This window comes from Phaseolus vulgaris, chromosome 9 (assembly GCF_000499845.2).
Source record: "Phaseolus vulgaris cultivar G19833 chromosome 9, P. vulgaris v2.0, whole genome shotgun sequence".
Lineage (NCBI taxonomy): Eukaryota > Viridiplantae > Streptophyta > Magnoliopsida > Fabales > Fabaceae > Phaseolus > Phaseolus vulgaris.
Window position 1 is genome coordinate 34,726,719 of NC_023751.2, and position 20,997 is coordinate 34,747,715.

Sequence of the window (20,997 nt, forward strand, 5' to 3'; positions counted from 1 at the left end):
ATTGGATGTAACTCTTGGTTAATAGTGAATCAATATAAACTTCTTGTGTGATTCTCTCTATCTCTACTCTTATAAATTGTTTTAACTTGATTTCATATTCTGTTGGTATAAACAACCCGTTGTTTTGTGAAAATAATAGGTTAATTTTCTGAAAATAACCTTAAAACAAAATTTTATTGAGTAGAACCAAAAATCAATTGGTTAATTTTTTAGAACTTTTCACTCTACCTTCAAACTTTGCGGACATCTTGTGAAAACAATTCACTCCCTCTTATTTAGGTCACTAATTCTAACAAAGCTATCATTCAGTAAACACCAACACTCATTGATCACGGGTAGAGTGTGTTATGAACATTGGATTATGGAGGTCCAAAAAAAAGCTCACAAAGTTGAAATATCATATTTCTCTTTGAGTTGTTCAATTCATACTTGACCATAACTTTGCTTTAGTAAAATTTTATATTTATGTTCTTAACATGATCCAATTTTGGTATAAATTATGAGATTTTAAACCTTTATTGTTTTCTAAAAAGTCACTAGACAAAATTGAATTATTTGTCTGTACAAAAGAGTTATGCAGATAACTGCTTTTGAAGACATGAATGACCCCATATATTTTTTGTTTTCATTTATTTAGTATTCAATTATCATTTCTGTTGATGATATTTATGCTTTGTGTTATGCATGTTTTGAATATAACCATTAATTTTATTAGTTTTAAGAGTAATTGTTTGATATCTATCTTGGTAAAACCCACAAATATTTGCGTGTACACATGTTTTTGCTATATCTAATTTTAATGTGGTTCAAATTATTTTAAACAACCTATAAACATATGCTTATGGCAATTGATGACAAACTCTTTGCATTAAGCTACATTCAAATCTCTCTTTTATGACAATATCATTAACCATGACAACAACATAGATAAACTTGTCACAAAACTCCAACAATTTCATAGAAGGGAGCCTTTCCTTTGACAACCACAAGCAAGGAGCCATAATATTCGACACTAAATAATTTTCGTACTCACATTCTATGTTTTCGACAAGGAAAATTATCATTCAATAAATACCCATACTCATTAATCTTAAATAGAATATATTATTGATTTATGGAGATAAAAAAAAAAAAAATATATATATATATATATATGTATATATATTTAGAGTTGTTGAATTTAAAATTGATTATGAATTTACTCTAGGGGAGGCAATGCAGGCTGGCCCGCCCCGCATAGGTCCGCCCCACATAGAATATGCAGGCTGATCTTTCTAGCCCGCCCCGCATAAGGGTTGGCTTGCGGGCTAGTCCGCATAAGAAATATTTTTAAAAATTAAATTTTTAAATGAAATTTTTGAAATTTTTTATTTAGATGCATTAGGTAAATAATATCATAATATTATTTCCACAAGACATGCGTTGTAAGATGTTATTAAAATTTCCAAAATGTGAAATATGAGTCTACATGAAGAAAATATGGAGGTGTAAAAAAAAATTCTACATTTTAAAGTTATGCGAGCCAACCTGCCCCTCCCCGCACTTAGCCCGCGCGGGCTGCGGGTTATGCGATCCACCCCACATTTTTTTTAGCGGACCCGTCCACACGATCCGCCCCACTTTGCCACCCATACTTTACTCAAATAAAAGTTGACATTTATGTTGCTGATATGATCCAATTTTGATATATCCTAAAAAAATTGACTCTTTAATTTTTTTGAAAATCTTAAAACAAGATTAAATTATTTTTCAATACAAAAGAGCAATGCACAACTATTTTTGAAGACATACTTTGTAACTTTCATAACTTCACATACTATTGTTGAATAAAAAAGGTGCATAAATAAATAAAATTAATATATTTTGTGTTAATTTATTCAATATTCAATTATCATTTGATTTTCTCAACATTATTTACATTTTTTTATTTTATTTTTCATTATTATTATCACTATTTTTTCCCATTATGAACACAAATCAATTACATTGACAACACTATTGGTAGCACATAAACATCAAAGCACAAACATATAATTGCAATGTTCAAACTTTATTCTTTATATATATATATATATAAATAAATATAATTATTGCTTGTCTGAGTGTTTTAATGGAGCGTACGTAATCGAAATGGAGAAAAAAAGTTCCAATGAACCCCAATTACAATTCAAAAAGAGACAATGACTCAAATATAAAAGAGAGAAAAACAGAAAAATAATATATTTTTTTGTATTCACTTGTGTATTACAGAATAAAATGCATGTATATATTAAAAAAAAGACTAAAACCTAGTTAAAACTGAAAAATACAAAAAGACTAAAACCTAGTTAAAACTGAAAAAAAAGTTGAGTCAAATCCTCTCCATGCATGTTTCTCCAATACAAAAAGACTAAAACCTAGTTAAAACTGAAAGGCAGTTTCTTCCTGCACCCCCACATTTGTCTTCCTGCACCCCACACTCTTGTGCAAAAACAAAATTACCCTTTTAAATTTTTAAAATTCCAAAATTACCCTTAATGTAATAAAACCCTAAAAACTTAAAATGGTTGCCATTTGTGCGTGGAGGCAGCGTCTTCTTCGATAGCAGCGGCGCAACACACATTGAATCTCGGCTTCTTCTTCCAAATCTCATTCATCTCTCATTCATAAAGGTAAGTATCATTCATGTGTTCCAGACTTTGAGATCCGTTTTTTTCATGGATTGTTGTTTCCGTAAATGTTATTTCACATTCCAAATCACAGAATCCGGTAGATTTTCGAATTTGGGAATCTGGTACTTTCCCGGATTTGTGGATCCGGTAGTTTCCCGGATGTGAGGATCCGTCACCTTTCCGGATTTGTTGATCCGGTAGTAGTCCGAATTTGGTTATCCGGTAGTATTCCAGATTTATGAATCCGGTAGTGTTTATATGTAGCAAAAGCTTTAATTCGTAAATGGTTATTGAAGTAGGAAAACCATTAGACCTCTGTTTACTATTCCTCTATTTTTTTTGCTTCGTTTTTTTTGCTTGGAACTTCTCCTTTACCTCTAAAAATAGCTAAGCATTTTCGACAGCCAAGGAAAGGTTCATCAAATGTTCATGTATACTTTATAAAAGATTAGAATTAGATGACATGTACACTGTTAGTGCAGGGTACCACATGCAAATTTATGCAGGTTTATCAATATAAGCTGAATATAACTTGAATGGTGTAATTGAACAGAAATGGTGAAGACTAGGGGAGGAGGTTCACAAGGTGATCGTCTACGTCCCACAACCTCTGTTAGAAGAAGAAGACATGTTAATGAAGATGAAGAACATGTTGAACATGAAGGTGCAGAAGATGTTGATGTTGAACTTGAAGAAGCTGAACCCCAAATGGAGGTGGAGGATGAAGACGCACCTGAAATAGAAGGTGAAGGTTATCCTGGAGGTCCACGGGATAGGACACCATTGACAGGTTATGAAGACCATGTGGCCATGCAATTATGGAATGGTGTGGTAAGTAAATATGTTGTAATATGATACTTGTTCATTGTTAATTTGATATGACTTTCGTTCATTAAATTGTATATGATTTTGGTTGGTTAAATTAGGATCAAGGAGAGTTAAAATTGGTGTCTCATGGTCGAAAAATGAGTAAGATGGGTGCTCCTCATCGTCGGTTACTACCTGCAGTGGAGTTGTCAGGTTTAGCTGCACTTATTGGGGCAAGCTATGACACGATAGACAAAGGACTGTTGTGTGCCTTTGTAGAAAGGTGGCACCCAGAGACAAATTCATTTCATCTGCCTGTAGGTGAGTTGACTATCACATTGGATGATGTGTCGAATTTGTTGCACCTCCCAATTATGGGGCAATTCTACACGTATCGAGCTTGGATACAGCTACGACGACCGATTTGCTTGTTGATTCACTTCGTGTAGATTAGGGAGTAGCAGCTACTGAGACTCGTCATTGTCGGGGTGGACATGTGCGTCTAAGCTGGTTGAGGGAGATGTATGAGGACGCATGTACCAAGAGACAATGAATTGTTGTTGCACGGGCATATTTGCTACACCTAGTAGGTTGCACCATCTTTGCAGATAAGAGTGCTACGTCGGTTAGTGTATCCTACTTGGGATTATTTGTAGATTTAAGACACACCGGAGGATACTCGTGGGCAGCAGCTACTTTGACCCACATGTATGAGCAGTTGGGAGATGGTTCCTATGCAAATACTAGACAGTTAGTTGGGTATGTCACGTTATTTTCATCATGGATATATGAGCACTTTCCGAGTATTGAACACCGACAGCTTCGGGATGACTATGTTGAGGATGAGCCGCGGTGTATGAAATATGTGGTCGGGAGTAGGTTGTCCACACTTGCCTCAGTTCGGATGCAATTAGATAGCCTCTGTGTTGGTGTTGTTCAATGGATGTCTTATGAAGAGCATAAAGTGATGCGTCCTTTTGAGTGGATTTCATTATTTTCAGGGTACATTCGGTTGAGGGGTTGTAGGCAGATGCATTTGCCTGAACGTGTACTCAGACAGTTTGGATATATACAGTGTATTCCTAGTCACACAACCACCGTTCATCATGGCGATCCATCCACATCTGATATCGGCCATCGATGGTTAGATTATAATGCTAACCTCGTACAGGGTGTAGTATTAGCAGCTGATGTTGGAACCTGTGTAGAAAGACTTAGTTTGCAATTATTTTTGAATTTGATGAATGAACACTTTGGTTATGAAATTAGACAATTCTTCTTCCGCATTTATAATAGTCAGAATGTTAACATATTCATTTATCAATGCAATTACAACTATAAATGTCGTCTAATGGACATAATCTGTGTAAACATTTGCATCCGACTAGTATAATATGAACACCATGTTTTGGCAATTGGATAACAATGAGTAGACCATAAAATATATGTTGGTGGAATCGGGCAACCTTCTTGCAACTGAACCTGTTAAAAATTGTAAGCAATGTCATTAATTATGTTTTTCTATGATTCCTAAAATTCATTGATAATGAAGTTTAACAAACCTGAACAAAATGATTTCCATGAACATGTCCAATACAGATGATGCGGTGATGATTAAAATCTGTTGGAGGTTGGGATCTTAATAGATAAATAGTCAATGATTGTTTAAGAGATAAACACACAACAATCACATTATATCGATTTGCAATAACGTATCCCATATCTGGTATTGTCATCCACTTATCTGTACTTATCTGCAAATAGAAGAAAATGTAACAAGTTAATCCACTTATACACCTTTTTACAATTAATAACATCATTTAGAATGAATACAATTACCACGTGGTCAACTAGAAGTGAATTTTTCAAAAATTCAAATCGTTCATCCCCGCCAAACAAATCAATATATTCTTGACGCCATTGACAAAGTTCTTTATGCAAGTTCATGCGTACAATAGCCCATGACTCCTCTCCCATACCCAATAATGCACCAACCGCACGATAGCCACAATGACCGTTAGCCTTAACATCAACAATATCAACAATGTAAGGATGAATTCCCACCAGAAATTGTTGTAGCATTGGTATTGATTTGGTTGGAGGAGTCTCTGAAATAAATCCCTTGCTACATTTCAAACTAGATGAACTATCATGTTGTGAAAGAATGGCATCAACATGTTCAAAGTAAGAAGGAATTCGCTTCGTTGATCTACCAAATTTACTCTAACGCCCTTTTAGTGCACCTTTTGTTTTGACTTTCTCCCTTGGTGGACATAAAGACGTGTTATCTAGATAGGTAATCTCACGTAATTTGGCTTTGATGTTAATCTTACCAGCCATGTCAACCTCCTTGAAACGATTCATGATGACAACCCACTCTTGTTGGATGGACAACTCTGCTGAAGTATCATCACTTGAAATATCTAAAAAGCTTAATCGTGTCCAAATGAGATGCACTGACTGCAATGGTATGCTACCCACACCAAAAGAAGCCAATTCACAAGCACAAGGAAGGCCATGAGTAGATCTAATGGTGCACCCACAACGAGATTTATCTAAACCAACATATTGAACTCGATCACTCTCTTCTGCAATATACTGCAAGGCATATTTCGATACGAAGCCAAACAATTTCTTATATCTTGTTACATTGAAGACATGACTCACTACATGCAAACTTTTTTCAAATGAAGATTTAATTGCATTATGTTGTAAGATGATCATCTTATTAATGGATTCCCAACAAAAGCATAAGTCCCCCATTGACGTCTCAAGGATCCTCTTTAAACTCCAATGTGCAGCCTCAACCCTGTTACTTGTCGTGTTGCCTAAGTGCATGACTTTATCCGTCCAAGCCTTAACAAACTTTTCTTTATGTGGATTTAACCAAGTACTAATCACATATTCAGTAAATATAGGCCATGGTGAACAAACAACATTAAATGCCTCAACGCGATGTTCATAGGACTCTACATTTTCACAATCAACAATTGCTCCCCAAGATTCCATCACTTGATCCCATTCCTCTTTTGGATGAACAATCATTTTACATTTAGCTTTAACATTTTTATCAATGTGAAAACGACATAACAAATTAGCAACTTCGGGAAACACAACATTTATTGCATTCATTAGAGCAATATCTCTATCACTAACCACAACCTTCGGGTACGAATCAAATCTCAAAAACAAACCTTTCAGCTTCTCAAGGGCCCATACAAAGTTATAATGATGTTCTGATGCGAGTAACATAAATGCAACACTGAAGGTCAATCCCGTTGAGGTTACACCAACAACTTCAAACAAGGGCATCCTATACCTATTAGTTTTATAGGCATTGTCCATCATCAATACAATGTTAAAGGCATTCAATAGCTTCACTCAATCAGGGTGTGTCCAAAATAAATCTTGCACAACATTCGTCCCTTCTTCAAACCTAGACCAATGGACATACATATCACGCTCAAGTAACATCATCAATTGTTGCATTTCAGTTCTATCACCTCGTACTGATTTTTTGTACATATATTGTGCATTATAAACTTGCTTTATTGTTCTCACATTTTTCTTATTATGCTTTTTCAATGTCAGCAAAATATTTCTAGGCTTCACCGAACTGTCTGTCATGTCCATAAGCATTGACTTCTCACTACATGTGAACCTACCAGCATATGGATGACCAACCAATGTATTTGCCAACTCATGATTATGAGACCCACAAATTAATTTTAATATCCACCCTTCACCACTCTTTACTGGATACCCTCGTAATCTGAAAGGACAACCACATTTCCTAATTCCACTCTCAGTAACCTGTAAATTCTTCTTATATCGTCTGTATTGACCTCCTCTCTCACAACCTAATAACACAAATGTTTTCCTTCCTCGTTGGCCAGTTGAAGTATCCGATCTCAATATCACAATACAAAAACCAATGTCAAACCCAACTTTTCCAACCCACTTTAGGAGCTCATCCCGAGTACAAAATACCTACAAAAGTTATCATAACAAATTATTTACTAATTAACAAACAACTTAAAAATACTTTACAAACTTAACTTTACCTCATCTGTAGTAAACACATTTGTACATTCATATCCCTTCGATTTAGATAATGACTTCTCAATATCATCATCATCCCACACATTCACACCATCATATAATTGTTGTTCAAATTCTTCACTACTGTCCATGCTTCTACAAATAAAAAAAATAAAACAAAATTATTTCCGGATCCATGAATCCATAAGTTAAAAAAATCATTCCGGATCCAACAATCCATAACTCAAAAAGACTATTATGGATTCAGGAATCCATAACACAAAAAAACCATTCCAGATTCATGAATCCGGAATGCACCATAACACAAAATATAATTTTGGATTCATAAATCCGTAATGCAAGTAAAGCATTTCGGATTCATGAATCCATAACACAAAATACTGTACCGGATCAACCCATCCGTAATGAAATTTAAGCTTCCGGATTCAGAAATTCAGAGAACAACATATTATGGCATTTTACTTCTGGAACACCCCCTCATCCGGAACACATTATTTCATTTATTCCGGATTCATGAATTCGGAAGGTATTATCGGATCCTGATATCCGGTAATTCTGAAATTTCCATAACCACTGTGTTTCTTAAAAAAAGCCTTTACTCTTACCTCTATAACCGAGACAACACTTCGGCAACGTTGTGTACTCCTCCGCCTTGCTTTCAACAATTATGAAGAACCTCCACAACACTTGAAACCCAAGGATGAAGATGAGCAGTGACTGTGAAAGTGCTGAACGTTGCCCTTTTCAAACTTTTGCTCAAGGTTAATGATAGAATATTTAAAATTGTGGGGTACAGGAAGAAAAACGTGGGGTGCAGGAAGAACAAGCCAAACTGAAAAGGAAAGTTGGGTCAAATCCTCTCCATGCATGTTTCTCCAATCCTATTACACTGTAACATCTTAAAACACTGAGGCACCACTGTTTTTAGTATAATAATTAATTTTATTAGATTTAATTTAATATTTTATGAGAAATGATTTAACTTAAACATAAATTTAAAAATATAATTTGTTTAATTATTATTCATTTATTAATAATTATTCCAATAATCAATAAATCTAATATAATAATAAAACTTTTATCATTAATAAATTTGATACCAAATATAAAAAAATATATCTGCAAATTAAATTTATTATTATAGTATGTTTTAAATTTTTATCAATGAATTTAATACATTATTAATTTTAATATTAAATTAATGTTTTTAACGTTAGCTTAAATAATAATTTAAATTTTAAAAATTCACTGTAAATAACTATCCTTAAATAATACGTGTCCTAACTATTATATATTTAAGTTAACGATTAATTATGTTTAAAAAAATATTTAAATTATGATTAACTAAAAAAACCCCTTTAATAAACTAATCTAGTACATTATTTATTCTTTAAACAACATCTTTAAAAATTACAATTTCTCAATAATAATACAAAAAACATTTTAATTAATAATAATAAATTTATTTTCAGTAATAATGATATCATAAATTTAGTACCAATTTTAATTAATAGTAATGATGAATTAAAAATATTTGCAAAACTTATTAATTTTTAATATAATATTATTTTACAATTTCATTTACTAAATTAAAACATCGATATTTATTTATTTATTAATAGTATACTTTTATTATATTTATACTCATATTTATTTTTCTATTTATATATAGAAATTCGAGTCCTATAAAGCCAAATTCTGACAAGTTTTCAGCAAAAGAATACCAAATTGAGATTCAAAATTGATCTCAGAACCCAAAGTCCAACCTAAAAAAGTAGTTGCGTAAATTTATTTAAAAAATAGTGTAATTAGATAATTTTTCCTTTTAAAAAATGGTATATTTTGATTTCATAGAATATATTTCTGGGATAATATGTTAACACCATATACAGTAAAATACATAAATTAACATTTTATTTATTTTTAATTTAAAATATCATTATAATGATTTTTTAAGTATATATATTTTACTTTTCCGGTGTTAAAGAAATATTTTCTTATATTTTGAGCATATTGAATTATTTAATTATGAAAATAAAATAGTAGTAGTAAATAGTAATAGTAGTAGGGTGAGAGGGTAAGGAGTGTTGTTTAAAAAGAGTGTGAGAAGAGGATTCGTCAAACCCTGCTTCATTCCCTCTTTCTAGGGTTTTAGTTCTCTTCCTCTTTTCCCTCTTTTCCCTCTTTTCCTCTTCAACCTTCTTCTCTTCTCAATGTCCAACAACAACCAGAACATCACCATGACCGATCTCACTTCAGGTTCTTTCTCCTTCCTCTCTCTTTTTCTCAATCTTCCTTTTCAATTTTAATTTTCCTCACTTCCTTTGGTTTTTCTGTGCAGCACTCAACGAAGACAATCGCGCCGATCTAGTCAGTGCTCTCAAGGTATCCTTAACTGTTTTGCACTTCCTCAAATCGAATTTGTTTACTCTTTGTAAGGTTTTTAAGGATAACGATTCTTCTGTTTGCCTCGCCGGAATACAATTTTTGTTTTGTTTGCTTGAGTATTGGATTCTTTCATTGGTATTTGATTTTTGCTGGACTGAATTTTTTGTGCAGAGTAAGATACAGAGTCTTGCTGGACAGCATTATGATATTCTGGAGACTCTATCGCCTGTCGTCAGGAAGCGTGTTGAATCTCTTAGGGAGATTCAGGTATATACTCTTTTTGTTAATTATGGCGCTGCTGCTTTTTGTGGATTGCTTATATTTTTATAAGTTCAAATTTTAAATTGGGAGGATTGATTTGTGGAGTTTATTGTTTTTGTTGAACTTTTGTATAATCAAAAGTAAGGTTTGACTGGGAAAGAACGTTTTTGCAATGATGTGAACTTCTTTATTTCGATATTTTATGACTTTTGTGGTTCGCCCTGACTATATCTACATTTGTTATGCGGGTAAAACAATTGTTTTGAGTGTTGATTTTGAATTGGAGTTTTATCTCTACGGTTAGACCCTTTTCACTGATTGTTTTTGACATGAGCTTCTCCGTAATTAATCTGTCTTTTTTTATAATTAGGCTATGTCAGCTTCCTAATATGTTTGTTGAATGTTCAGGGTAAACATGATGAAATAGAGGCTGAATTCTTTAAGGAGAGAGAAGCTCTTGAAGCTAAGTACCAAAAGTTGTATCAGCCGTTGTACACAAAGGTATCCTGAGTATTCTGTAATGTAGAGACATGCATATGATGTTTAAGTTATCTTTCTGTGTTGCATAATCTGCTTCTCGTAGATAACAAACTTGATGCTATTTAAGGAAGACAATTTTGTTTATGTAATGTAGAGACATGCTTATGATGTTTAAGATATCTTTCTGTGTCGCATAATCTGCTTCTCGCACATATCAGACTTGATGCTATATAAGGCAGACATTTTTGTTTCTATTAATGATCTTTTAATCTATTTTGAAATTCTTGATTCTGATTTGTATTGGATAATTTGATGTAATATCCTTGTCAATGAACTTATTAATATATGGATGCAGCGCTTTGATATAGTAAATGGTGTTACTGAAGTGGACGGGGCAGCAAATGAAACAACCGATGAATCAGAAGAGGATAATGGTGGGTAGAGACTATATAATGAATCCTTATTCTGTTGTTTCAATTATCTGAGATAGCAATTTCCTTGTGACTTGTAGAGAAAGGAGTACCTTCTTTTTGGCTCAATGCAATGAAAAATAATGATGTGTTGGCTGAAGAGGTTGGTCAATTTCTTACCAGCTGAATCTTCTGAGTTTTGCCTCAAATTTACATCTTTAGTTGGACCCCAAAAATTATGTTTTAAGTGATCCTTTTACTGTTTTTTTTGTGAACTAGATTTCAGAGCGTGATGAAGGTGCTCTCAAGTTTCTAAAAGACATCAAGTGGAGCCGGGTAGAAAACCCTAAAGGATTCAAGCTTGAGTTTTTCTTTGATACCAATACTTACTTTTCAAACTCTGTCTTGACTAAAACATATCATATGATTGATGAGGATGAACCTATATTGGAGAAAGCAATTGGGTATGGTGTTCATTTTACACGATTATGTTATGTAATGTGTTTACAATATTGTCCAAAGGGTTTAGGCTCGATGTAGATTAAGTTTTGGTTTCTACCCTTTTTAATAGGACGGAAATTGAATGGTACCCGGGAAAATGCTTGACTCAGAAGGTGTTGAAGAAAAAGCCCAAGAAGGGTTCAAAGAATGCTAAACCAATTACCAAAACTGAAAACTGTGAAAGCTTCTTCAATTTTTTCAAACCACCAGAGGTTCCTGAAGATGATGATGACATTGATGAAGATTTGGTATGACATTTTGTCTCAATAAACTCGAGGCTAAAAGTAAATACGAAACTTTTGTGCATTGCTATAATAGTTTCACTTTTTCAACAGGCTGAGGAGCTTCAGAATCAGATGGAACAAGATTATGACATTGGGTAAGCTTAATTGATGTTTTGTACTAATACAAGCCTCATAATTTTTATTGTCCCGCATGTTGCATGATTATCTTATTCTCTGTCCAAGCATAAAATGATAGTCCTTGTTTCGGTATTCTTGAATATAAGTTAATCTTGATTCCTGTTTAGGTCAACTATAAGGGACAAAATTATCCCTCATGCTGTATCTTGGTTTACCGGGGAGGCTGTTCAGGGAGATGAGTTTGAAGACCTGGAGGATGACGAAGACGAAGATGATGAGGAGGATGAAGAAGAGGATGAAGACGAAGATGACGATGATGAAGAGGAAGAGGAGGAAGACACTAAGACTAAAAAGAAGGTACACTTTATTTTATTTGGAGTATCGAAACCTTGTTTTGTTTGTTATTTGATAGGTTGGAACCAGAATTAATGTATTTGTTTTTCACCTGCATTGTTACCAATTTACTTTGGAATGTTGCAGTCATCTGCCACTAACGTCCGATATTTTGACTGTGGTCTGAATGAAATTATACCTGGACACATGATTTCGCCCAAGATGTCTTGTTTTAAGTTTGTTTGTTATTGTGTAGTTAACATTCTCTTTATTTTTCATTACTCTGGTCACTGTATTTGTATTTCTGATTTTCAGAAGAGTGGAAGGGCACAGATTGGTGATGGTCAGCAGGGTGAGCGACCTCCAGAGTGCAAGCAGCAGTAGTTTAGTTCTTTGATGTGTTATGCAGCTGATGAGTATTTTTGAGGTCCTATGGTGCCTGATGAAAAGTGGGTTTCAATTTCGTGCGGTTTTTGGTGGTCCTTGATTCATTTTCCTCCCTAGATCCTATAGTTTGAATTTATTTTAGTCCTTTTTTTATCCATTCATTTGGAGAGAATGTGGTTATTATATATAGTGAGGGATACTGTGATTTGTTATGTTGGAATTTGTATGTCATTTCAGATACTTAAATTATTTTATAGGCCGTGTGCTATGGTTACTATTATTTATCTTGTTAATTTTTTTATACATAATTGTTTTTAATATGAATTAGTATTTCCTAAATGATATATTTAAAGTGTTAAATGTTTAGACGGGGCAAAATTTACTGTAGTCCTCAAGAAAGTAAAGTTATACACTCTTTTTAGAGATCTTACCCTTAAGATAATGTCTTCGTGAAAAAATTGAAGTAATGACGCGATGCACTTGTACCTTGGCAATGTCGGTGTGTATTGAATACTGAACAGAATGTTTTGATATCTTTCGCATCTAGTCCTCATAGATATTAAATATACTTAATTTAGTAGAAATCTCAAAGCATTAACTGTAGCTACATTGTTTTTATGGTGTAAGATTGTTAAGTTACAATATTTAGTGCAATCCAAATCCCTTGATAGCAAGATCTAGTGCAATCCAAATCCCATTCCCACCCCTTCCATCAATAATGCATGAAAACTGCAGTTGCAATATGTGCCATAAAAACTAAAGGCTCGCGAAATTCAACTTTTTTCTAAAATCCATGAGAATCAAAATTATTCTGGTTTACAGAGGAAGTGAACAATATGGACCGAGTGTTATCAGAACTTATTGGTATTCAACTGGCAAAACGGATAGAGCTTAAGCACTGTTTTAAATGCCTTGTAGGATGATAATGATAAAATATACACAAAAACTTGGTAAAACTGTTAGCAGTTTATATTTTTATGAGATAGAGGTTCATTTAGTGTTCTAAATACCAAAAGAATGTTGGAGGCTCATATAGGTAAATAAAGTGAGTTAAATAAAAGATTATACGTGTAAGAATATCCATAAAGTCATTGTTGTTGTATCTTTCCTAGCTTTAGTTCATTTTTAATGGTTTGGTCGCCTTAATATTTGGATATGATGCAGTTGTTATCGTCTAGCATTTGAATCTGAATTCATAATCCCTGATTAATACAAAACAATTTGCACTTAGAAAAGGCAAAATAATGATATTGAACTTCATACACAAAAATAGAAGTATTAAAAATTTAAGATCGTATAAAAAATATCACCAAACAAATAATAACACACACAATAAATAATTGTTTTTCCCAACTAAATACCTCCTAACGTGTTTAAGTAAAGTAGAAATCGTGACATAAATTTGAAAACAGTTATAAATTATTAAATATTTAAAAGTCATGCAGGTAAATGAAGGGAGACAATTTTACACCTCAACATATTTTTTGGACAAAATTTAGAACAGAATAATACAGTAATTACTAAACTGTTTCTTCCTGCACCTCCATCACTTTTTTAGCCCACCTGCATAAATTTTAAAATTCTCAAAATTATCCTTTACTAAAAAGATAAAAATAGAAACAATATTTTACATTACAGATTACTTAATTTATTCCTGCACCTCCAAAACTTATTTAAGAAAATAATTTTCCAGGATTATGTAATTCAAAAGTTAAAATTATCACTTTTAGATTATGCAATCCATAACCTACTTCACCACTAATTTGAAACTAATTCAAGAAAATAAATCTTCTGAATTACATAATTTAAAAGGGACAATTTTTAACTTTTGGATTATGTAATTTGAAAGATTTATTTTTTTAAATAAGTTTTGAATTATGTAATCCAGTATTGTGAGTTGTTAAATAGGTTTTGGATTACGTATTGCAGGAGTGAAAGTTTTTGATTTTTGGATTACGTAATCTGTAGTGTAAAATATTGTTTCTATTTTTATCTTTTTAGTGAATGTTAATTTTTTTGAGAATTTTAAAATTTATGGAGGTGGCTGAAGAAGTGAGGTGCAGGAAGAAGCAGTTTAATTACTATATTTTTTTTTTCTTATTAAGTCAGTGAAACTTCATGGGCCGGGCCCAACAAAGATGTAATAGACACGAACCTTTCCTTACACAAAACAAAAAAGAATTGTTCCCTAGTAATTGGAAATGGCAATGGCAATGGCAATGGAAATTGAAAATGGAGGGAAAGCAAACCCTAAATTCATTGCACCAATATAAAATTAAGAGAAAAAGAAGAGAAAAAAGACGTTCTATTTTACTTCAGAAACAGACACTGCACACTTCATTTGTGAACAAAAACAAATTATTATTCCTTTTTAGGGCCTCTGTTCCATGGCGTGGCTGCTTCGCACCGCTAGCTCTTCTATTCTTAAACGTTCTTTCTTCCATTCCGACCTTCTGACGGTGATGCATTATATGTCTATTTTTAAAGATTATATATTTTTTGAAAAAGTTATTCTGTTCATGAATGAATGAATGATGATGATTTTTGGGTACCATTTTGCTTGCAGCGCTTTTGCTTCAAACCTGGACTATTGGGCACGTCTCAAGTTTTGAGCTTTTCAACTCGTAAGGGTTTTCTAAAGTATTATTTTGGTTTTATTGTGTTGACTCTCGTACTTGGGTAGTTATTTGTTGCTCTGAACCAAGCAGGATCAGAAAAAATGTGCATTTCACTTGTTTTTATTGCATGGGTTTTGTGCCTTTTAGTCATAGTAAGGGGGTTGCTGCCTTTTTTCTTCCTGTAACGTTTTGTTTTACTACTTTTTATTTTTTTGGGGTTTTCTTTGAGTTTGATGCTGATTACAAGTTTATAGCGTTTTTAATTTTTTTGTACACTTGAAGGTAGAAGGAGGTCTAAATCAGATGGAAGTGACTCAGGTGAAGAGAACATGTCTAAGAAAGATGTGGCCCTACAACAAGCTATTGATCAGATCACTTCTGCATATGGAAAGGGATCTATCATGTGGCTTGGTCGTTCTGTGTCACCTAAAAATATTGCTGTGGTGTCTACTGGTTCTTTTGCTCTTGATATAGCACTTGGGGTTGGAGGTCTTCCAAAGGTATCTTTTTATTCTTTTGTACCGGAACCAATATTGAACTCTTTTAATATATTGAATTAGTTCTTTTGTTGATAACAATAAGCCTTTTCATTTTTTTTGGTGCGGGGTGGGGGTTCAATTTGTTAGCTTTCTCTCCACAATTCTTTTGTGTATTTGCCAATTATAGTTGTACAACTTTATCTGGTCTTTGAAAATACCAATTTATATAGCTATCATATCTTGTTTTTGCAACTGCAAAATATGGTTTTGGTTATGAGACCTTGCTAGCATTTTGGTATCCATATATGTTAGCCACTTATTTGGGATATACATATATCGAGAAGAGCATCAAGGATTGAAACAATCCTATATTTCATTATGCAACCTCTATTTTATATAACTGATGTGTGTAGGGGCGTGTTGTGGAAATATTTGGTCCAGAGGCTTCTGGGAAAACAACTCTTGCTTTACATGTGATTGCAGAAGCACAGAAGCTAGGAGGTTGGTTATCTTTTTATGCTATTTTTGAAGTGATAATTAAAATGTCAGTTGCTTTTGGTTGTTTTAAATATACAATTACAATTTCACCTGTCTTATATGACCATGACGGTAATATTTTTGCACAAGTATCAATTTATGTAGCTCAACTTATAAGTTCCATCATTAACTTCTTTCTAAGCACGTATAAACTTAAGGTATCTTAACATTCTTTCCTTTGAAAAGTCTTAACAATAGGATTTAACTATTGAAAATCTGCTATAAGTTAAATACTAGTCCAAATTGAGGTTATAGCAACAAATTGAGGTTATAGAAGCTTCATAGAGAACACTGTTTGTGTTCACTTGGCTACCTAGAATAGAGAACATGTCCTCATATATGTCAGAAGATGCTATCACTCTCTAGTGAGCAATTTTGTAATATGTGGATTCAGATAACTCTTTGTTTATCTTAGCCAGGAGTGGCTGTGTTCAAAGAACACTTGTTTTAGCTATGTGTGGTTGGGTTCAAAGAATACTTGTTTTAGCCAAGAGTGGCTAGGTTCAAAGAATGCTTAGTTTTATGGCTTGGTCCAAAAAATACTTGGTTTTAGGTAGAAGTGGAATACTTGGGTTTAGCCAGGAGTGACTGGGTTTAGAGAATACTTGATTTTAGCCAAGGAGTGGTTGGGTTTTCAAAGAATTCTAAATTGTAGCCGAGAGTGGTTGGGTTTAAAGAATACTCAATTTTAGCCTAGAATAGTTGGGTACAAAGCATACTAAGTTTTAATTAAGAGTTAGCAAAGAGTGGTTACGAAATAATACTCAAGGGGGCTAGGAGCCCAAACAATACTCAATGGGTTAGCAAGAGTGACTATGTGCTCAAAGAATACTCGTGCTGTACTTCACATCATTAGTTTGCTTAGTGGAACTCAATGATTGAGAACATGATGTAGTTTGTTATGTCAAAGAAACCAATTTAAAAATATAGGCTGTATTTCTCTTTCCCTTTATCCCTTTTGTTTTGTATATTGTAACCATTTGTACTAATCTAAGAGGGAGGGTCACTATAAGGCTATGTCTAACGCAATCCTTATTAAGAAAATCGTTGACAGATCGCTGACCCTTTATAAACTGTTTGAATTATCATCATCAGACAATATTTGTGAAAAGTTTTTAAGAAGAAACAAAACACAATTCAATCCTCCCTTGTGTTTTTCCTGTTTTCTATAATCTGGATTTATGTTCCCATAAGTTTAATAATAACAAAAAGGGTGTATACTTTTGGTACTGTGTACCTTTTGATATATCTCTGTTAATTAATTTGTTTGTATCATGCAGGCTACTGTGCCTTTGTTGATGCTGAGCATGCACTTGATAAGACACTTGCAGAGTCAATTGGAGTAAATACTAAGAACTTGCTTCTCTCACAACCCGATTGTGGTGAACAAGCACTTGGCCTTGTGGATACCTTAATTCGGAGTGGTTCAATTGATGTAGTTGTTGTTGACAGTGTAAGTATGGAACCCTTCATGTTTTGTTTTAACTGGTACTTGCTCAGTGTGAGTGTGATTATTGATTTTGTACATATGCATATAGTGTGAATTGTGAAAACATTAATGCACCCTATTAAATGCTTTAAATCACTTAAAAAGGCAAATATTGACACAAAAGTTTTGGAGGGATGAATATCAAAGAAAAATATTTTACAGGGACTAAAACAACAACTAACACATTTTATAAGGACTAAAATGGGTGATTTCAAAGGGATGAAAATAAAAAAAATTATTGGGGCCAAAATCTTTTATAGGGATTAAAAACATATTTAAGCCTTTTTTTTTTCTTTTTAACTTTAATGAAGTTTTGCTATTTCATTGATATCTTGTTTCACTCGGTTGATGTTCTTATAAGTTTTGAGTTAATGTCTTCAACAATTTGCTATGTTTCCATTTATAGGTGGCTGCTCTGGTTCCTAAAGGTGAGCTTGATGGTGAGATGGGTGATGCTCACATGGCAATGCAGGCTAGGTTGATGAGTCAGGCTCTTCGGAAATTGTGCCACTCCTTGTCTCTTTCCCAGTGTATATTGGTTTTTATAAACCAGGTATTAGCCACGGTTGCATTGCATTGTTATCAAATTTCCTAAGGTTAAATTATGGATATTTATTTATATCGAGGAATTAAGCATGCATAACTAATCTATGTATTAGTTGGGATAGTCTGATGTGTACTCATTACATCTTGGTCTTTGACTATGTTTTGTGGACCTTCTGAGCCAAAGTGCTTTGCTTTCTAATTAGTGGCTGAGGTTGGGGTTGGTTAGTCTTACACAGTCAGTGTGCTTTTAGGTTCATTATTACGAGTTTTCTGTTGTAATTATCATGTTTTATAATCTTTACTTGATTGTTATGTTGAAATTAAACATTTGTTCCCTTTTTTAGCTTTGTTCTTTCCTTTTTACAGTCATTGCCTAGCTACATTTTCTTTCCACTTTCTGTTTTACTCTCTTAGAGCTGCATGAGTACAAAATATATAGTGCCTGCTTTTATCTGTGACTTTAGAGATAAAAAACGTAAGCTATAAAATAATCGGCATAAGTTGTGGTCAAGGGATGTACGACATGCATATGGCATCCTGGAATACCCACTTATTCAAATTCAACTAATTAATATCTTTTTCGAAAATGTTATGAATGTTATGGTATGAGCTTTGTTCCTGGTGTATATATCAGGTCCAGTAAACTCTAAAATGAGATGGAATATGTTGATGTACTTCTGTTTTCTGGATTATCTAAATTAATTGAATGTGATATTGATCTATTTGTAATGAAGTATTGGTGGGCCAGTTTCTATTTGCTATTTAACCAATTTTTGTGATATTGATTGTGCTTGATTGAGGTAGTTGTTTGATCCTAGGGAATGTTCTTGACATGCATGTTATTAAATTTTACTGTTTGTCTGTGTGTGTGTGTGTATATATATATATATATATATATAGGAATTCGTATCTGTTCTTTTAAATTGAAGTAATTCTGTTGAGATTACTTGAAGAAATGGTTACCTTTTAATTATGGAAACTCTTGTGTATGGTTCTCCAGGTGAGGTCAAAGATTTCTACTTTTGGGGGATTTGGTGGTCCCACTGAAGTTACTTGTGGTGGTAATGCACTGAAGTTCTATGCTTCTGTGCGGTTAAATATCAAAAGAATTGGGTTTGTCAAGAAGGGTGAAGAGGTACAAATCATCAAATTCTTCTCTTCCATGCATACTGCATTACTATTCCCATGCTTTCTCAAATAGCATGGTTTCAAATAAGCATGAGTAAATATGTGAACTTTTGATTGCTCTTTCCAATGTATTGTAATTTGTACCTTTATACAAGTACTCTAACAACAGTTAGATAGACAGATCTTTAATAAAGAACCAAGTAAAATTTTTTACTTATTTTTTTGTTGGATGCATTGCAAGATTGTTCTGATGCTGACCCTTAAACTAGTGCTCTTCACTAGCTATCCATGGTTGACTATTTTTTCTCGCACTTAATCTTTTGTATGTGGTCTCTGCTTGTGCAATATTTCACAGCGGCAGGTCTTAATATTGATTTGAACACATTAGGGTCTAGTTTATGGTATAAAAATGGATACTTATTCTTCATGGCATTTTCTTATGCAGACTTTGGGAAGCCAGGTTCTTGTGAAGGTTGTGAAGAACAAGCATGCCCCTCCATTTAAAACTGCACAGTTTGAGCTAGAGTTTGGCAAGGGTATTAGTAGAGAATCAGAGGTTATTGAGTTGAGCATAAAATACAAACTCATAAGGAAGAGTGGTTCATTTTATGAATATAATGGCCAGAATTTCCATGGCAAGGATGCTCTAAAGAGGTTCCTGGTGGACAGCGATGGTCTACAAGAATTAGCAACAAAGCTCAGGGAGAAGATTCTTAATGTAGAGCCGGAACTGGACCCAGAGGATCCGGCGATGAACGGAGACGTTATGGAAGAAATGGTATCTCTAGATTCTACTGATGAAACTGCTGCTGCTGCTGCCGTAGAAGCATAAATTTGCAAATACCCTTAAAAATGAGGTACTCTAGTTTCCCTGCTTCAAAAATGAAACGTTACTCAGAAGGGCTGTCACGGATGAAGGTGGCTCTAACAAGGTGAAAACGGATGCCTCATGGTTCCTAGTTTGGAACAAATTTTCCTCCCTGTGAGCACAAGGCACATTGCCTTTGTAAATCGAGATTTTTGGTCATTTTATGCTAGCCATGTGGTGCATCTAAGTTTTGTGAATGGGAGAAAAAAAGGACTATCTGATGAGGAATCAAGGGCAATAGGCTCATCAATAGTTAAGTCGTTTATATGATTGTCTGTGTGTATATGTTTTCCTTGTAAGATTTTTGCATGAATCAACACTAGTAGATGAACATCTTTCAGATTATTTTAGCTTAGTATATTAGACTTAACTGTATCTAGATGCACGTGATTTGATCTAAAATTCACTTCAGATTACAAAATGATGCAGAAGCTTACACTAGCTACTTCTCTTTTTAAATATATACTGTTCATCTCAGCACTATTGATCATATAATTATTCAACTTTGATGAGCTGGTGTTTGAATTTCTTAAAACATGCAGCTTGAGTCTCTAATTAGAGAATTTCCATGGCATCTCATGCATAAGCCAACATTCATCTAGTAGACTGAGATAAGTTGAAGACAACAACTAACACTTTAGAAATTAGACTAAAATAATTAGTTATTATATTAGTTAAATTAGAAATAAT

The 20,997-nt window shown here is 33.5% G+C and overlaps 5 protein-coding genes across 5 annotated transcripts; 4 read left to right on the forward strand and 1 right to left on the reverse strand.

The window, feature by feature from the left end:
• The first annotated feature begins 2,561 nt into the window (after positions 1–2,561).
• On the forward strand, positions 2,562–4,739 carry LOC137821480 (protein MAIN-LIKE 2-like). The gene is made up of 3 exons (XM_068626086.1): positions 2,562–2,651; positions 3,205–3,482; positions 3,578–4,739. Exons 2-3 carry the CDS (start codon positions 3,207–3,209, stop codon positions 3,905–3,907), a joined length of 606 nt encoding a protein of 201 aa, XP_068482187.1. The 5' UTR covers positions 2,562–2,651; positions 3,205–3,206; the 3' UTR covers positions 3,908–4,739.
• LOC137822439 (uncharacterized) lies at positions 4,165–4,891 on the forward strand. Its single transcript, XM_068627326.1, has 2 exons — positions 4,165–4,662; positions 4,847–4,891. The coding sequence occupies exons 1-2, from the start codon at positions 4,165–4,167 to the stop codon at positions 4,889–4,891; spliced, it is 543 nt and encodes a 180-aa protein (XP_068483427.1).
• Positions 4,892–5,681: 790 nt separating this feature from the next.
• Positions 5,682–7,651, reverse strand: LOC137822440 (uncharacterized). The gene is made up of 3 exons (XM_068627327.1): positions 7,523–7,651; positions 6,913–7,448; positions 5,682–6,777 (listed from the first exon to the last, which is right to left on the reverse strand). The coding sequence occupies exons 1-3, from the start codon at positions 7,649–7,651 to the stop codon at positions 5,682–5,684; spliced, it is 1,761 nt and encodes a 586-aa protein (XP_068483428.1).
• Positions 7,652–9,583: 1,932 nt separating this feature from the next.
• Positions 9,584–12,922, forward strand: LOC137820844 (nucleosome assembly protein 1;3-like). Its single transcript, XM_068625126.1, has 11 exons — positions 9,584–9,779; positions 9,862–9,905; positions 10,080–10,175; positions 10,578–10,670; positions 11,005–11,083; positions 11,161–11,222; positions 11,339–11,523; positions 11,631–11,808; positions 11,896–11,939; positions 12,090–12,279; positions 12,571–12,922. Exons 1-11 carry the CDS (start codon positions 9,734–9,736, stop codon positions 12,637–12,639), a joined length of 1,086 nt encoding a protein of 361 aa, XP_068481227.1. The 5' UTR covers positions 9,584–9,733; the 3' UTR covers positions 12,640–12,922.
• A 1,913-nt stretch (positions 12,923–14,835) lies between these two features.
• On the forward strand, positions 14,836–20,728 carry LOC137821753 (DNA repair protein recA homolog 3, mitochondrial-like). Its single transcript, XM_068626502.1, has 8 exons — positions 14,836–15,101; positions 15,209–15,266; positions 15,543–15,760; positions 16,153–16,240; positions 17,557–17,729; positions 18,172–18,318; positions 19,312–19,446; positions 19,885–20,728. Exons 1-8 carry the CDS (start codon positions 15,030–15,032, stop codon positions 20,269–20,271), a joined length of 1,278 nt encoding a protein of 425 aa, XP_068482603.1. The 5' UTR covers positions 14,836–15,029; the 3' UTR covers positions 20,272–20,728.
• Positions 20,729–20,997: the final 269 nt, after the last annotated feature.